Below are 17,735 nucleotides of genomic sequence, written 5' to 3'. Positions count from 1 at the left end.
ATGAACAAGCTAATATTTGTTCATTTTGGAATTTGATAACTCCACAAACCTGTAGGTAGACTACATTTTAGTAGGTTCCAAATTCATAAGATGGACCAGATAATGACTTTCTAGGGTGGCTCGATTCTTTGGCTTAACTCAAGTACTTTTGAACTGAATGAAGACTCTTGAGCCACTCTCCATTTCCCAGCAATAATTTTTGTATGTTAGATTGCCCAAAAATCCAGCTAAACGGTGATCGCGCGATCAGATTCTGTGATTTTTTTTTTTTTTTAGGTAAAATCTCTTAATTATTTACCAGGAGCTGCTACAGAGACACGTTGCCATGTCCCAGTCCGGGCCCACTCTTAACGGGACAATCCTCGCAATGATTCAGTGGAAGCCCCGGACGAACATATGGGTACGTGTCGCCTGTTGACACAGCCATGTGGACGATTGTTGTACTCTCCATATCATAGCTTTTTCACGTGCGACTTTAAGGTACGAGTCTACTGGAAATTTGAGTTCGATTTGTGGCCACGGATGCTGAAGACCGAAGACAAGATCGATTTTCTGAGCCCGCTAAATTGAAGTCTTGAAGATATCCCGAGTTTCCCACGTGCGTTAATTTGTTAGGAAGAGTCCAATAATTTCATGGCTATGCTGACTCAGCTGACTCAATTATGACATAGTGGCACCTTGAGTTCAGGGGACCGAGGAAAAGCCACAACCCGGTCTTTAATTGGCACCCACAAAGTAACACCAAGAAGGACGAGGACAAGAATTGCTAGTTCCAATAAACGCAGGACCAGAGATAGAGACCTTGGAACAAATTCAGATCCATCTCATGATTCTCATCCCCCGTGGTCGATGCGACCGGACCCTGAGGCCACATTCGATTGGCGCTCGGATGAGTGACTCACATGTTGGTGGCCACGTAATAGGTGGACGCTTTCTCTCCATTGTGGGTTCGTTTGCACAAGTCCATGTCGTGGGTCCGAGCTCAAGTGTACGACGAGTTACCGAGAATCTGGTTAGCTTTGAGATAAGGGAGAAGTAATTGTTCCGACCAAATACACCGGCTCATTGGTGGATCAATCCAATGGATAGGAAAATGCACCGTAGCGTACATATTATATACATGTTCTTTTATGATTTAACAATATTATTTAAGGAAATCACCATCTGATTTTTTTTTTATTTTTTATTTAAGAGCCTTATAAAGTTTTGGGTTATCTCATTCCGGATGGAACATGTGAAAATCAATCAATTTATCAAAAACCTGAATCTAAAGTTAACACAAGCATCAAAATTTTCATCAAAATTAATTAATTAAAACATATTTTTTAAGAAGTACAAAAAGTTATTTAAAAATATTGAGTAATCTATGTTGCAACCATCCTGATGATTATCATCTTCAAAATCTGCTAGCTCTGCATCGCACTTAAACTTTGTGCCAGTTTATCTATCACACTCCAATCACTGATACGTGCTCCTTGAAGTCTGCAAAACCAGCTGCTTATAAACCCTCCTAAACTATATGTGTCCGAGAACCAAGGCCGATACAAGCACAGCATCCGAGGATTCATGACAAGGAGATTGGCAGCACCTGACTGAAAATCCTGTACACCAATTTGTTCATCCATGTTCAACTACTATGACACTGATGTTTTAAATTTTCTTGCAGATGTAAATGATGCAACAGGCTCGATGCAGTTGGCAACTGGATTCAGAATGCTGCTACAGTTCTATCTATTTCCTCAACCACCTGCTAGGAAACCCCCCATCACTTGCATGCCCTTCAACTCTCTAACAATTCTACTGGTTATTTCCTCTGTTTCTGTTGGGGTGCTATCACAGCTACCATCCAAGCATTAAGAGTTGGGTACATAAAAGACTGCTGTCAAAATTATATGGTGATAGTGATACCATATCTAAAATTAAGAGATGTTTCCGAGTCCACAGATCTAGCCATATCATTAGCACCCATTAGCATCATATCAGAATCAGCCTCCACAAATCTTTCCACCAAGGTCACTCAGAATACCACACAGAGGATTCAAATCTATGCAAGAATGACCTAAGCTATCAAGTTCAAAAATTACAGCACGATCTAATCACATATACAAAATGTGGCTTCTGAATAATATGCATAAACTCTTCAGTTGTCCACGTCATATAACAAAGATTGATTGATGAAATATACCATCACTGTTTTATTTTTCTGGTGTCTCACTGTTGAGAACAAAAAGAAATGTGAATGATACTGGAATCGTGAGAACAACATAGAAAACTGTAGGTTAAGTAGTGCTCACATCCTATTTCGGAATACAGACATAAACAACTGATTTCCTCTACAATGCCATCTCACCTGCAGCTTAGCAGAGCTACATTATGCTTTTACTGAAGCTCTTCCTAAATTCCCTTCGTATCTCCCACAGCTGTTCTCCGACTTCTTTCATGTCCGGTCGATCATCACGTGTAGGGGCAGCACATTGGAATGCCAAACTGAGCATCTTCCCCAGTACCTCCTCATCTACCACTTCCTCCAGCAAAGGATCCAAAATGTCCCTTGGATTGCCCACATTATATTTATGAAAAGCCTGAAACATCAATCTATGTTTTTAGACAACAACAATAAATAAAAGCTGCATCTCCAAGTACTAAACTTTCTATCATGGGTTATATTTCAACTAATGACTAGGTGCTTATGAGTATATCAAGCAATTCTAGAATAATTGCAGCTACAATGATTGATATGTTTTCTGAGAGCAGGGAGGCTAATGCTCACCCATCTAACAGTAATTCTTTCATCTATGCCTCTCTTGAGTTCCACCGGACGCCTTCCAGAGAGAATTTCTATGAGCAATATTCCAAAGGAAAATACATCACTCTTGGGCGTGAGTTGATAGGTCCTTAGGTATTCTGGGTCAAGGTACCCAGCTGTTCCTTTCACTTTGGTCGAGATGTGAGTCTGTTCTGTGTCGGATGGGCCAGTTCTTGCAAACCCAAAGTCAGACACCTTGGCTCTATAGCTTTCTGTCAGCAGAATGTTAGATGACTTCACATCTCGGTGAATTATCGTCTTTTCTGTCGACACATCACACCAACACAGCAGAAAACAAATTAGCATGTCACATGGAGAAGAGAAGGACAAACTGAGAGAAATCGACATGCCAACTTTATTGCCAAGATGCATATAAAATCTTCAAGATGTATTTAGATACAATAGCTCCATAACTCCAAAAAACAATTTTCTTGTAATGAAAGAGAAGAGGCAGAGGCAGGTGTGTACATCCTAATATGAAGCAGATGTATGCAAGAACAAGCTGCGGTGGAACACATTTATCAACCAAATTTAGAAAGAAACAGCATTGAGAAAGAGAGAGAAACATATTATACATACATGCACATTACAAATTATATTAGCAGTGAATGATATCTTCATGAGAAACCAGGAGAGCATTGGAAATGGTCAAAACATAGTTACATTGAATTGCCATATATGGCAACGGTGTTTCTTATCAAGAAAGGAAAACCCACAAAGGCATGAATATCATGATTGGGTGCATCCTTAGTTACCTGGAGTGCGTGTGGGTGTGGGAGTACAGGAATAGGAAGCAGTTCTCATAAAATAATAAAAAAGTAATAAAAGTAATCATAATAATATAAACACTTAGGAAGCAGGCGCGAGATGAGTTTCTGAGGAGATTACAAAGTGGATGCACCACCCTATGCAGACAATTCTTGATACTACAGGCTCATGATCAAGTAATTCACTGCTCAAGGAAATGAAAAATCCTTGGAACCTAAGTGTCACATAAGTATTAATCTCATTTATCTGCAGAAGAGATAATCTAACATCACTGATACAGATAATAATGGGATAGACAAATCATCTGAATGCCCAGCAGTTAATATGAAAAAGAGGCAACAATCATCATCATAACCAACAAGCCTTTTTCTACTAAATTATGGCTAGGTTTATTGGCAGTGTTGAAATAGGTTCCTTTAAGCAGGTTAGATTTTTATAGAAGAATTAAGTTCCAGTCTGATGCCTTTATCTTCACTTGAGACTGGCATTGACACAGCTGGTGTGGAGCTATAAAGGATGTTTGAAAAAAATACAATATGGCAAATCCAGTGAAATAACAATTATTGTAAGAACTGAATATTCAATTTCATTCTAATGCTAATGAATAACTGCTTCAAAGCAAATGTGTGAATCTGAGCCAGTGGAAGGTCTAGAATTGCCATCAACAGGTTTGTGCTTGGCATAGAAGAAGCATATGTAATTTATGGATACTTTGAAATTTTGATGTAGAAGGTTTGAATTCTTCAGTTCTCCTCCATCATGGAAAAAGGAAGGTCACTGAGAGGAAGATCCTCACCGCTAACAATTAAGCCAAGATGTGTATTGAAAAAGTAAAATGAATAAACCTGGGTTGGGGATCGAGCCAATAACAAGGTTTGCCATACTAGTGCCTATTGTACCATACTCGGCATATTGTATTGTACCGATATCGAACAGATATGCATTTTCATACAGTACCGACACAGTATACTTTGCCATCTCATACCATACTGTGTATCGATACTGTAATGGGACGGTACTACCATGGGGTCCAATACCAAGACAGCAAATCTTGGTTGATAATAACTTCCTTTGCCTCAACAAGAATGAATTAGTAAATCACATGGTGCATTCATTAGATTAGTTTAAATACATTTGTCTGGAGAGGACAATTAGTGCTAATGGCAATAGATGCTAACATGGCTTTTGCCTTGGAGTATTCCATTAATAGGTCGTTAAGTTTTGAAAGCTTGGAAACTTACTTTAATGCAAACAAGTACAGGGTTTCTAACAAGATAAAAGAATCATCTAAAATGCTCTTCTGAGAAAGATCTTACTATTATCATCATCACTCAGGCCTCTTTCATGTAACAGATCAGCTAGGGCACACATCTGTAAGCAAAAGATAGCCTGTACACAGATTCTATGAATTGGTGTCGAATTCCTCGCCAGGCAAATTCAGGCAAGAGAAAAATCTACCATAAACTAATAACCCTAATTGGTGGGTACATGACCAGTCATAGTTTCAGCTCTACCGCTCTGCAACCAAATATTCCTGTAGTCAGAATCTAAATGAAGATGAAAGATAAATATTTGATTTAGAGAACCGTATTCATCTTTATGACATAAATTATAAACCAAATAGTCAAACTGAAACATAATTAGTTTTTAGTTCCTTAGAGCCCTAACTTGAGGGGTTATTTAGGTCTTATTGCTGATGACACCTTTTTCGTGTTGCCATTTTCTACAAGAGGAAAGTCCGATTTATTTCCTTCTTTGATTTATATTATCTCCTCTCTGTTTCTAGATGGAAAAAGTAGGCTTGAATACATATTATAAAAATATGACATTTTTTAGTAATGATACTCAAAATATGCTATTTGACGTACCAATTCATCATAAATAATTGGCAGAGAAACTGCCACATGACATGAGGTGTCCAGAGACAAACACATATATACAAAAGCAATATTTGGCGGCCATCAGAAAGAACTACAAATATGATATTTATAGCACATATCACTGGAGGAGTTACGACCAAAATTTAAGGACAAGTGATGAAGAAACAACATAGAAGCATTGGCTTGGTGATCTAAGGTTACCTTAGAATGAGTTGCTTGGTTTTGTGCATAGAGTCCAGAACAACAGGGTAAAAAGTAAGATAACATGGCCAGGGATGGTGAAAAGCTATGTAAAAGCTACTTGTGACAGGGTGTACAGCCTTTAGTATGAATTGTTAAGAAAAAATAAGTCACGAAGTAAACTCAAATAGCTAGGATACAGCTCCATCATTTTGGTTATGGTTATGATTGTCACTTTATTAAGAAAGCAATACAAGTAAGAGAAACAAACACAAGGGAAGGGATGACAATAATATTCCTCTAGGTGTGCATGCATGCGTGTGTGTGTTCTAGTCTAGATTCTTCACATATCTAAAAGAATCTTTGAGGTTTAATTCCTGATTACAAGAGCTTAATCTATAGAGCAGGTCTTCATACCCACCAATTTCCCCTCTAGGTTTCTTGGCAAGCTCCCTTCTTGCCCAAGCTGCCTAGGCCTGGAAACTGGCAATGATAAAAAGGGTTTATGCCAGGTCATAGAACATCAGCAAACTTCGATGAATAATGTCTTTATCCATTTGTTCTTTGTTACAGATGGGAATAATAATCTTGGTTGGTTTTTCTCTCAGGAAATAAGTCTTGGCACTTTCTAAGGCTTTACAAATAGCTAAAGAACTTTTCTATGTTAATCATCTATAACTCATGGGAGCTCGTAACTTAAAAGGCCTTTCATCTCTTTTGATGTTTGAGTATAAATTTGACTGTGAAAGGTCAAACTTCAGGGTACTTCTCATCCCTGTCCAGCAAGACAACATAGAAAATAGGTATTTTGGACCTTCCGAGGGAGACTATTTCCATGAGATGCAATACTTTAGCCTGTGGTGAGACTCATTGATTACTCAAATAGTAAATCAATGAGATACTGGTTTAAACTCAAAGATCCAGGTGAGATGTTGATGATGATGGAATTTAAATTTTGTTGACAATTTCCAAAAATTTAAAAATCTTCTGCTAACTTAAACATAATATCTACTGTTTTTTTTTTTAAATCTGAAAATTGAAATTCATTTTGACAATATCTAATGATTTCCATATCACAGATCATAGATCACTAAGAAGACACATCTTCACACTTCAAAAGGAATGGAATTGTTATTGAAGTCATGTTGTAACTTGCCTGAGTCAATGAGTAGCAAAAATCTGAAGTCCATTTGTAAATAAATAAAATAAAGCATTTATTAGCTGGACAACAATAAAGCCTTGCAAGGGAAATTTTCTTAGCCTCACCTGCATATAGATGGAGATAAGTCAAGGCATGGGCAACATCAATAGCTATTTCTAGTCGTTGCTTGAAGTCCAAAATCTTGCCATGCTGACCTGCCAAATGAAACGAATGTATTTAAGCTCCATGAACAACCAATATAGTAATGTAACAGAATCTGCAACTTACCATCCAGATGCTCCCTGAGAGTACCATTTGGAACATACTCAGTAATGATAATGCGCTCATTTCCTTTATCAGTGTAACCAAGCAACCTAACCAAGTTTTGATGCTCGATTTTCGCAAGAAGTTCAACTTCATTACTAAATTCATCTCGTAATGCTGGAATATGTTCCTGTCCAAAAATCTATCAACAACACTGTAGAAGCACATAATATTTAAGGAAACAGATGTCATCCTGAATGTAATAGTTATATTGATAAAAAAAACCTATAAATCAAAAGGAGATGAAGAAATGTTGTGCTGCAAATTAGTTCATCTAGAAGCATTCAGCAGTACATTTGAGCAACTGTGAGCACAAGTTCTCTAGGCCATTTATCTATCTGTTAATGCAAATTATGTGGACTTGATGCAATTTATATCATTCTGGGCAAGCTTGTCAACAACCCAAATGCTTTGTTACCTTGGAGGCTTGGGGATTCATGCATCAAGTTCCACCTTTTCTGCTATCCACAAAATTCTCATCTGGCCAACAGGTTCATTCTGCATTCTCCTCTGTATTAGTTCATTCTGCTAGCCAGGAAACCCAAGTCCATCTCATTGATTTCCTCATCTTCATGAACTCTAGTGAGACATTTTTCTTTTTTCTCCAGAAAGTGATAAATGCACCATTTTTTTGTGAAAAACTAGATAGTGTATGGAATAAAAGCCCCAAGATTGTGCATTTATGACAACTACACTGTCAAGAGCATTTTGCGCATAATATAGATTTGATCTTATAGACAACAGTTCTCCCAAAATAATTCAAAATTCCAGCACAGAGACCTAGTGTTTGGGAGAATATATATATTCCAAATGGCTAGAAACATCACCATGTTGTTCTCTAACATCTACTTTAGTTTGCTGAGTTTGATGTTTATTTTACATAGAAGAAGAAATATGAAATGACTTTGTCAAGACATTTAATTTGTCAGAAACAACAAAATTCATCTGCTTGCATGTCTTTATCTATAATTATATATGCTTATGTCTACCTTTTGTAGCATGTACCTAACATGGAATATCTTATATTGCTTGCATGTAATCATCAATATTACTTGCTTATGGTGACAAGACCTTATGTAATCATCAATATTGCATATGCAATGAATATTTTTTAAAAATCTGGACATTGATACTCAGTCAATAGCTTGATAAAATATTTCATGCTAAAAGAGGTTTTGATAGAAATATTTATATCTATGAATAAATTTAGGTAGGGTTGCTATTCCATATGATAACGAAAATCTCTTTGGATATTTTATTTTGCAAGTCAACAACTCTGTCATTGACAAGGCCTAACAAAAGGAAATAAGTCAAACTGCTAAAAGAGCTGGCTAATAGTGTGAGCTTAACTACAAGCCACCTGAGCATATAACCATATTATACATGTGATTCTGAGTTTCTGTAGTTTAATTCAGTCTGTGAAAAACACTTAGATAGTTACCTTCTTTGCTCGTTTAATAGCAACAATGAGACCATCTGGCAGCACAGCCTTGTACACAGTTCCAAATCCTCCTTCACCTAACCTTAATGAAGGAGAGAAGCTCTGAGTAGCTTTGATGATCTGATTGATACTGAGATTTACTGATCCAATTGTACTCAATTGAGGAGACAATGAGAACCGAGATGGGCTAGGAGGCACTCTGAGTGGAGTTGTGGGGATCTTTCCAGAGGTTGAACCTACTTCTATGGATGAAACTGAATCCACTGCAGTGAATAAAACTGTTTGGTTAGGATGCATAAACAATACTATTAACATGCCATGTAGAGTTTAATATCAATTTCAACAAATAAGGCTATCTGCATGTAGTTATGGTACTCAAGTTAACTAACCAACCAAAATGTAAAATAGCTTAAGGGAGAATCACATATACAGAAAATGTCAAGTATTCTGTAAAGGAAGACATCATTGTTGGAATTGCTTGCTAGAATTTGTTTAAAATGTCAACTTTCTCCTCATATTCAGTTCCACTTATATAATACAAAATAAAACACCAGTACAAACATGAAAGACTTTGTCATATTCAGTTCCACTTATATAATACAAAATAAAACACCAGTGCAAACATGAAAGACTTTGTTTGATGACTTGTAGTAAGACAAACTTGTTGAGAAAGATCTCCTGTATATACATGTCAATGCAAATTCCAGATACATAATTATGTATTATTTGATACAAAATCATGGTACCAGCCATAAAGAATGGATTTTATGCGCCAAAACTTAATAAGGGGGAAAAGGATAGAGAAAATAACAAGGTCATACTGTAGAAAAAAAAAGAAATCTGTAGAACATACAAATGATTATGTTCTCGGTGAACTATTCACAAATCTAAATCCAGAAAACATTCTCTGGTTCCCTTTGCAACAGCTTGTGTAAAACCCGCTGCAGAAGAGGTCTTCCATACTTTCCACCAAAGACAATTTTACCTTTACCCTCATCAGTATTGCAGTTGGCATTATTATCCTCCTGAATAATTGCATTCACGCCATGCTACCATTTGCTCTACATTCAAGGATTTGTATCCCTGCCATAAATCTCTTTTGCAGATCAGGCAAAGTAAAGCCATAAATAGTGGATGATATATAGAATAGTATAAATAACAACAAAATAAAAAAATTATGTGGTTGAGCCAAGATCAAATAAAAAATTATGTGGCTGAACCAAGATCTCCACACAAATTGGGAACTGAGAGAATTTCTAATTTTCTAGTTGTTGCGGCCAATCGCCTCGTCGTCCGACCGTCGGGAAGCGTGCACCTGCAAAAACGAGAAGTCCACTCTGACCGGAAGCGGCTCCGGCGGGGACCCTCCGACGGTCAAGTCAGAGAGGTGACTGGGCAACAGTGAAATGTAGACGGAGAGCTCGATCGAGAGAGAGAGAGGGAGAGAGGAGCGAGCCTGCGTTTTTTTTGGGGAGAGACGGAGCGGATCGATCCCTTGCACTGTTGCCTTCCCCGGTTTATATAGTGGAACACGGTATGGCGCCGTCATTAATGGCGCGGACAAGTGAGGAACTGTCAACTCACTGTGGACTGTCAGAGTCGCCGTGAAAATGTCACGTCGCCGTGCGGCTGTCAAATCACCAGGGTTGACAATGCCCTCGGCGGGACAATGCCCCTAGGTAGCCGTGCCGCATGTTGCCGTCAGAGCTGACAAGGTCTGGCGACTGTACGGCGGTCGGAGGAGTCGGCCGACCCTAGGTCGGTGGCCAGCTGAGTGGCGTCGGGGCCCTCCGTTGGTCGGCGAGTGAGTCGGCCATCAGACTTCCTGGTCGGTCGGCCAGTCGGTCGGTCGGTCGGTCGGCCAGTCGGAGTCGTCCGTCGGAGTCGGTCGGTCAGTCGGCCAGTCGGTCGGCCAGTCGGTCGGTCGGCCAGTCGGAGTCGTCCGTCGGAGTCAGTCGGTCGGCCAGTCGGAGTCGTCCGTCGGAGTCGTCCGTCGGAGTCGGTCGGTCGGCCAGTCGGTCGGTCGGCCGGCCAGTCGGAGTCGTCCGTCGGAGTCGGTCGGTCAGCCAGTCGGTCGGTCGGCCGGCCAGTCGGAGTCGTCCGTCGGAGTCGGTCCGTCGGTCGGCCAGTCGGTCGGCCAGTCGGTCGGTCGGCCAGTCGGGGTCGGGGTCGTCCGTCGGGGTCGTCGGTTGGTATATCCCAACAGTTGCCCCCCCACTCCTGAGCCCGATGTCGTGTTGGCTCGCGTGAACACGTGGGCGACGGCTTCGGACGAAAGGAGTGGTTTTCCATCTTTTCTTGCCCCGACTCTGGCGATCACATCAACGAACGATTCAATATCGGTCGTCCCGACTGTAGGTCGAGCATGCACGTCGGGTCGGAGGTCGGCCAACCTCCGAACGTTGCTCGTCGACACGATCATTCTGCAGAATCTGATAGTCGAGTAGCATCCAACGTATTCGGATAGGATAACGATGGCAAGTCGAATATCCATTGTCCGGCCCTTGGTCGGACGTATGCGTCGGGATGTATGATAAACGGTGGCAAGCCGAATATCCTTCGATCGGTCGTGACCAGATCGGTATGTCGCGAATACGACTGCGGTCGTCTTGGCGTTTTGCCTTTCTTAGTCGAAGCTAAGTCGGCAAGTTAGCCAGCCGCATTAGTCGAAGCCCTTTGCCTTCAGAGGTGGGGGCCGTCGTAGATATTCCGCTCCTTCGATCTTCGTCATAGAATCCGATATGTCCTCGACGATCGAGACGTAGATTGAGCAATTGGTTCGGCGATTCGTCGATCAGACCGACGACGGAGTCATAGATTCGGCGATCGGCAATCGAGCCATGTTGGTCGGGGCCTTTTGCCTTCAGAGGCCGAGACCGTTGGTTTGGCGATCGGTGATCGAGCCGTTGATTCGGCGATCGACGATCGACCGTGTTGGTCGGGGCCTTTTGCCTTCAGAGGCCGAGGCCGTCGGTTTGACGATCGATGATCGAGTCATGTTGGTCGGGGCCTTTTGCCTTCAGAGGCTGAGGCCGTCGGTTTGACGATCGATGATCGAGTCATGTTGGTCGGGGCCTTTTGCCTTCAGAGGCCGAGGCCGTCGGTTTGGTGATCGATGATCGAGTCATGTTGGTCGGGGCCTTTTGCCTTCAGAGGCCGAGGCCGTCGATTTGGCGATCGATGATCGAGTCATGTTGGTCGGAGCCTTTTGCCTTCAGAGACCGAGGCCGTCGGTTTGACGATCGATGATCGAGTCATGTTGGTCGGGGCCTTTTGCCTTCAGAGGCCGAGGCCGTCGGTTTGACGATCGATGATCGAGTCATGTTGGTCGGGGCCTTTTGCCTTCAGAGGCCGAGGCCATCGGTTTGGCGATCGGTGATCGAGTCGTTGATTCGACGATCGACGATCGGCCGTGTTGGTCGGGGCCTTTTGCCTTCAGAGGCCGAGACCGTCGGTTTGGCGATCGGTGATCGAGCCGTTGATTCGACGATCGACGATCGGCCGTGTTGGTCGGGGCCTTTTGCCTTCAGAGGCCGAGGCCGTCGGTTTGGCGATCGGTGATCGAGCCGTTGATTCGACGATCGATGATCGGCCGTGTTGGTCGGGGCCTTTTGCCTTCAGAGGCCGAGGCCGTCGGTTCGACGATCGATGATCGAGCCGTTGATTCGGCGATCGACGATCGGCCGTGTTGGTCGGGGCCTTTTGTCTTCAGAGGTCGAGGCCGTCGTAGATTCTCCGCTCCTTCGATCTCTATCAGGATCTGCGCACGAGGAGCGGGGAGAGGGGTGTAGGAGTCATACCTGCGATGCGTCGGTCTCGGACTCCATTGTCGGGGCAAGACCCATCTATCGGTGGAGGGCCTGCTGGGTTTAGCATGGGCCCGACCTTTCTTCCATTTTTCTTTTCGGCCTGTGCCTTAAGTCAGGCGCCGGTCGGAAGCTCCTTCGTCCGCGCGCATGTACTTGTACGCGCGCTCCAGCAGTTCGGCGTAAGTCCGGGGGAGGGTCTTGTCCAGAGAATAGGTGAATCGAGACGCCCTCAGACCCCGCTTCATGGCTGAGACAGCCATGTCTTCGTTGAGGTCCCGGACCTCGAGCGTGGCCGCGTTGAATCGCGCCACGAAGTGTCGGAGCGTCTCGTTTTCCCCCTGCTTGAGGGAGAAAAGGCTGTCCGACGTTCGCGGCCTTCGGCTGGTGCTGAAATGGGCCACGAACGAGTGCTCGAGCTGCCCGAAGGAATGGATACTTCCCGATCGAAGACCGGAGTACCAGGCCCTGGCAGCCTTGCGGAGTGTGGCGGGGAAGCCGATGCAAAAAAGAGCATCGGTTGCCCCTTGGATCGTCATGAGAGCTTTATAGCTCTCGAGGTGGTCGACTGGATCGGTGGAGCCGTCGTATGGCTCCACGTTCGGCATTTTGAACCGACTGGGAATCGGCTCGTCGAGGACCAGTCGGGAGAGAGGTTGGGCGGTCTGGAAGTCGACGTCGTTCGAAGACTTCTGGCCGTCCATCTGCAACTGGGCGAGTCGGCGGTCGATTTCCTCAAACCGTCGCTCGTAGTCGTCCGCTCGTCGATGCTGGGAGACCGCAGGAGTGGAGTCTCCGGAAGATTCTGAGAGTGAGGCCGACGGTGTGCGCGGCCGCTTCTCTTTCCTTGCCCGTTCCAGCAAGGAAGGAGAGGGCCGCTGGGACCGTCGGTCGTCGCGCCATGGTCGTCCCTCCTCTTCTCTGTGGGAGCGCTGTTGGGGGCGCTCGCATGGAGGCGACAGAGATCGGCGCGGTCGTCGGCGGCTGCTCCTGGAAGGCATAGGTCGGGCCGTCGGTTGCTGCTGGAGGCTCTTGACTGCGTCGGTCAGTACGGTCATCTGCCGTACGATGGCCGCAATCTGGGCCTCCGTGGTCACTGCAGGGCGCGGAGAGCTAGGCTCCGCCGCCGGTGGGGGCGGGGAGGCCTCTTCCCGGCGGGAAGAGCGCCTCGCCGACCCAGTGATTCTCGATCGTTGAGCTCTTGTCTTTGTCATGCTGGCCCCCTTCCTGGCGCGCCAATCTGTTGCGGCCAATCGCCTCGTCGTCCGACCGTCGGGAAGCGTGCACCTGCAAAAACGAGAAGTCCACTCTGACCGGAGGCGGCTCCGGCGGGGACCCTCCGACGGTCAAGTCAGAGAGGTGACTGGGCAACAGTGAAATGTAGACGGAGAGCTCGATCGAGAGAGAGAGAGGGAGAGAGGAGCGAGCCTGCATTTTTTTTGGGGAGAGACGGAGCGGATCGATCCCTTGCACTATTGCCTTCCCCGGTTTATATAGTGGAACACGGTATGGCGCCGTCATTAATGGCGCGGACAAGTGAGGAACTGTCAACTCACTGTGGACTGTCAGAGTCGCCGTGAAAATGTCACGTCGCCGTGCGGCTGTCAAATCACCAGGGTTGACAATGCCCTCAGCGGGACAATGCCCCTAGGTAGTCGTGCCGCATGTTGCCGTCAGAGCTGACAAGGTCTGACGGCTGTACGGCGGTCGGAGGAGTCGGCCGACCCTAGGTCGGTGGCCAGCTGAGTGGCGTCGGGGCCCTCCGTTGGTCGGCGAGTGAGTCGGCCATCAGACTTCCTGGTCGGTCGGCCAGTCGGTCGGTCGGTCGGCCAGTCGGAGTCGTCCGTCGGAGTCGTCCGTCGGAGTCGGTCGGTCAGTCGGCCAGTCGGTCGGCCAGTCGGTCGGTCGGCCAGTCGGAGTCGGTCGGTCGGCCAGCCGGTCGGTCGGCCAGTCGGAGTCGTCCGTCGGAGTCGGTCGGTCGGCCAGTCGGTCGGTCGGCCGGCCAGTCGGAGTCGTCCGTCGGAGTCGATCGGTCGGCCAGTCGGTCGGTCGGCCGGCCAGTCGGAGTCGTCCGTCGGAGTCGGTCGGTCAGTCGGTCGGTCGGCCAGTCGGGGTCGGGGTCGTCCGTCGGGGTCGTCGGTCGGTATATCCCAACACTAGTGTATCAACAAAGTTGCAGCATGAAAGGGATATTTTTAAAAAATATAAATAAGAAAACTCATCAGAATTGACCAAATATTTTCCAAGCTTCAACCCAACTATCATAGATTTGGTAGCATAACCCAAGAGAATTGCATTGTATATACAACATATAATTTAAAGAGAATCCCCCAAGAAAACCAATTAGTGGATTGTAGAGACATAAATGGCAACCAGATCGTAATGGAAGTTGAATCTGCCCCCACGCCACCGCCCCCTCCTTTTCCCACATATGCACGTGTGCACTAGAAAGATTATGGAGATGGATTATAACTCATGATGGCCTTCTTTATACTTCTCACAATTTTTCTTTGTTTAAAAAAAAAAAAACATACTAGCTTTACAATGCAATGGTACAGCACAAGGCACATCTTGAGACCTCGAATCAGTTAATTTCCATCTCATTCAAACACAGTCAATGTTTTACTTTGGTACCATCCTGCATTTTCTGAAGGAAAATTGTAAGATGTATGTATAAAACTAACATGACTCTACTATGGATCAATTAAATCACAATTTTACATAATGTATGAAAACAAAATGCACACCCATAAGAAAATGGAAGCTATCACATGTGTAGTAGATGCGCTATTACTGAGAAGCATTTTCTGGTAAATGAACTTGACTGCACATGTTAGGCAAGCTGAAAATGTTAAATGGCATAATTTCCAAGCTGACTCACTTGAATTCAGCTGTCTAGCTAGAACATTATGCTCGCTTCTTTCTTTCCTCCTTGCATGAACGCAAGGGCACATAAAAGCACAACAGATGAGGAAGATTCCTGGTACAGCCAGAGGAACATTATCTGATGGTGAAGAATGTTTAATATCTAGCTCTTCTTCTTGCAACTGACCCTTTCTGGTCAACTGCTCAAAGTTGGAAACATTTGCTGATAACGGCAGCAACAGTTTCCTCCCTGCCCTCCGAACTAAATCCACTGCAATATGCAACACGAAAAGGAGCAACCATCATACATAATCTGGTGAAGTGGTCTTCTCTATAGCTAAAAGAAACCACAATAAGTTGCAATTTAAAAAGAAACTCTTGTGAAAAGACTCAAAACGTATATTTTGATATACAACAAATAAAGGCGAAATCAACCGAAGAAAAGAAGCAAAAACATTATTTACTCAATTAGCTAGAGTAAAAGATGTGGAAGACAATATAGTCTAATGCAAGAAAATTGTAAGTCTTCCAATCAAATCACCTAATTGAATCCAAATAATTGGGTTTTATGGCTTCTCATCCATTTCCAACAGTAAGGACTTTGTCCACAGAAAATTCTGAAAACATTCAAATGATTACCATTTACCAACAAAATAACACATTCTCATCGCATTATAATACAGTAAGATAAGTAAATAAACATAACATAAAAAACCAATCAACCAATGATGATCCATTCGACAAGTATTTACCAGAAATATGATTGCACCTCACATTGACTGGTACGTTAAAGTCCTGACGACAGTACTCCTTGCCAATTCTCCTCCATGATTCCACCTGGGAATCACATAACAAACACCCACTCTTGAAATAGGTTTCCAGTGCTTCACATATCAAAACAGGATCCTCTATCCTCTCTTGATTAATTGAAAGGTGATACCCATCCGACGACTTTGAGTAGGCAACATGATCAAATCTGCACACTTTCGAGAGGGTCGGTACCGATTCACAAAGCAAACACCAAGGCAGTTGCATCAGGATCAACAGAGGCAGAATAAAATGAGCCATCTACTCAGAAATTTGGGCACAGACACCACTGAATGCTCTCATTTTTAGCCAGGAATGAAAAGATTGGAAGATTCCCACTTCACCAAAAAAACCAAAGAAGATTCAAAAAGAAAAAGAAAAATAGGTGTCAGGATCTTTCTGTGATTCGTTCAGAAACCAAAACCCTAGGGCGATGGTGCACGGATCGAATGGCTGGAGATCCTTTTTAACTCTTTTCTGACAAATTTCAGCATAAAAACCTCTCACAAATATCTGTTCTAGGCGAATTAAACTCGCACCATCCAATACTCGGCACGCTGGATACAATCTGGTTCACATGAAAACGGATAAATTAAAAGCTGCTGACCAGCTTTTTGGGCTCCTTTTAAAGGAACTAAAACAGGACCACGGAGGACACTTTCAGAAAAACGATGGAACCTAGAAACCGGTGGCTGACCGCTACGGACCAGGAAGGCAACCCGACACCGGTCCGAGGGCACGTGGAGACGACCGGGCACCGGGAGTTGACCGCTTGGGGTGACGTTAACCGCGTACCGGCTTCAAGGAGCGGCGAGAGTCGGCCCAACTCCGGAACGTTGGAGGTGGTAGATTTGACCACTCATAGCGTGGGAAACCTCGTTATTCTCACTCCCATTCTGGCTTCATTGTCACGCCGCGAGCGGAGGGCGTCGAAATCTCGTGGGATCGTGTCAAGGTGGTACAGCGAACCGCATATTCACCAAATTAATGACGGAAACGTAACAATAACGTCCGAAGTATGCGGACAGGTCGGTACGTGTCAGCAGTAGGAGGGAAACTTGATAGAGAAAGAATTTTCAGCGGGGGTATCCAGAGTACCGGATGAGGGGATAAAGAAGCATTTAAAACAACGACACCAAAGCTAATTGAAATGGGTTTCACGGGTGATTGGGTAGGTCAACCGTTGCCTTCTGACATGACGTTGCGTGGCGTGTCAACCTCCCTTGCACATTGTGCGTCACCTCCCCTGCAACTTGTGGGAAATTTGTCCAATGGATTTCCGACGTTCGCTGGAAATCATACCAAATACGTACTTCGGAAATATATATATTTTTTTTGATTGAAAGGTACTTCGGAAATATATTAGTATATCGTTACGTCTAGAAATACAAATTATACTACTTTTGTGAAAAACAATATTAAATGGCTTTTTTTCTATATAACACCATGCTTGTGTCATTATTACATCAGCAATGCTCTCTTGGAGAAATACTGGTGGGTCGGATGCGGCTCTGAAGGTTTATATCCGGAGTTTTTGGCAAGAAGGAAGGTGGTCTCGCCGAAGCCGGTTGTCCTTGTAGATAAGCGAAGTTGGTCAACCGCATGAGCTCGTTGAATTTTGTTTATAAAAAAGAGAGCGGTTCTGATACCAAAAGTTTTTTACATAGGATTCATTTGATTCAAGAAAATACTAACAAGAGCCCCATGTTAGACAGCG

General features: G+C 44.1%; 1 protein-coding gene across 3 annotated transcripts; it reads right to left on the bottom strand.

Moving 5' to 3' along the window:
* Positions 1-2,171: 2,171 nt before the first annotated feature.
* On the bottom strand, positions 2,172-16,634 carry LOC140850843 (calmodulin-binding receptor-like cytoplasmic kinase 3). 3 transcript variants are annotated; one of them, XR_012134669.1, is made up of 8 exons: positions 15,964-16,633; positions 15,228-15,482; positions 8,541-8,803; positions 7,064-7,229; positions 6,901-6,990; positions 2,771-3,069; positions 2,295-2,582; positions 2,172-2,214 (listed from the first exon to the last, which is right to left on the bottom strand). XR_012134669.1 is itself a non-coding variant. In XM_073244049.1 (8 exons), exons 1-7 carry the CDS (start codon positions 16,277-16,279, stop codon positions 2,367-2,369), a joined length of 1,605 nt encoding a protein of 534 aa, XP_073100150.1. In that variant the 5' UTR covers positions 16,280-16,634; the 3' UTR covers positions 2,172-2,214; positions 2,351-2,366. The 3 variants fall into 3 exon arrangements, 2 of the variants coding, with proteins under 2 accessions (XP_073100150.1, XP_073100147.1); XM_073244049.1 differs by having other exon boundaries at positions 2,351-2,582; positions 15,964-16,634; XM_073244046.1 differs by having other exon boundaries at positions 2,172-2,582; positions 15,964-16,632.
* Between the last annotated feature and the right edge of the window lie 1,101 nt (positions 16,635-17,735).

The sequence above is a fragment of the Elaeis guineensis genome, chromosome 1, assembly GCF_000442705.2.
Source record: "Elaeis guineensis isolate ETL-2024a chromosome 1, EG11, whole genome shotgun sequence".
Classification (NCBI taxonomy): Eukaryota; Viridiplantae; Streptophyta; class Magnoliopsida; order Arecales; family Arecaceae; genus Elaeis; species Elaeis guineensis.
This window is presented reverse-complemented; position numbering and strand designations above follow the sequence as displayed.

Bases quoted from the DNA above. Each gene is read 5' to 3' on its own strand.
- LOC140850843 (XM_073244049.1), bottom strand. From the start codon at position 16,279: ATGGCTCATTTTATTCTGCCTCTGTTGATCCTGATGCAACTGCCTTGG. The intron at 6,991-7,063 runs GTAAGTTGCAGA...TTCATTTGGCAG, and splicing joins TCTCAGGGAGCATCTGGATG to GTCAGCATGGCAAGATTTTG. The intron at 2,583-2,770 runs GTGAGCATTAGC...TTGATGTTTCAG, and splicing joins AAAGAATTACTGTTAGATGG to GCTTTTCATAAATATAATGT.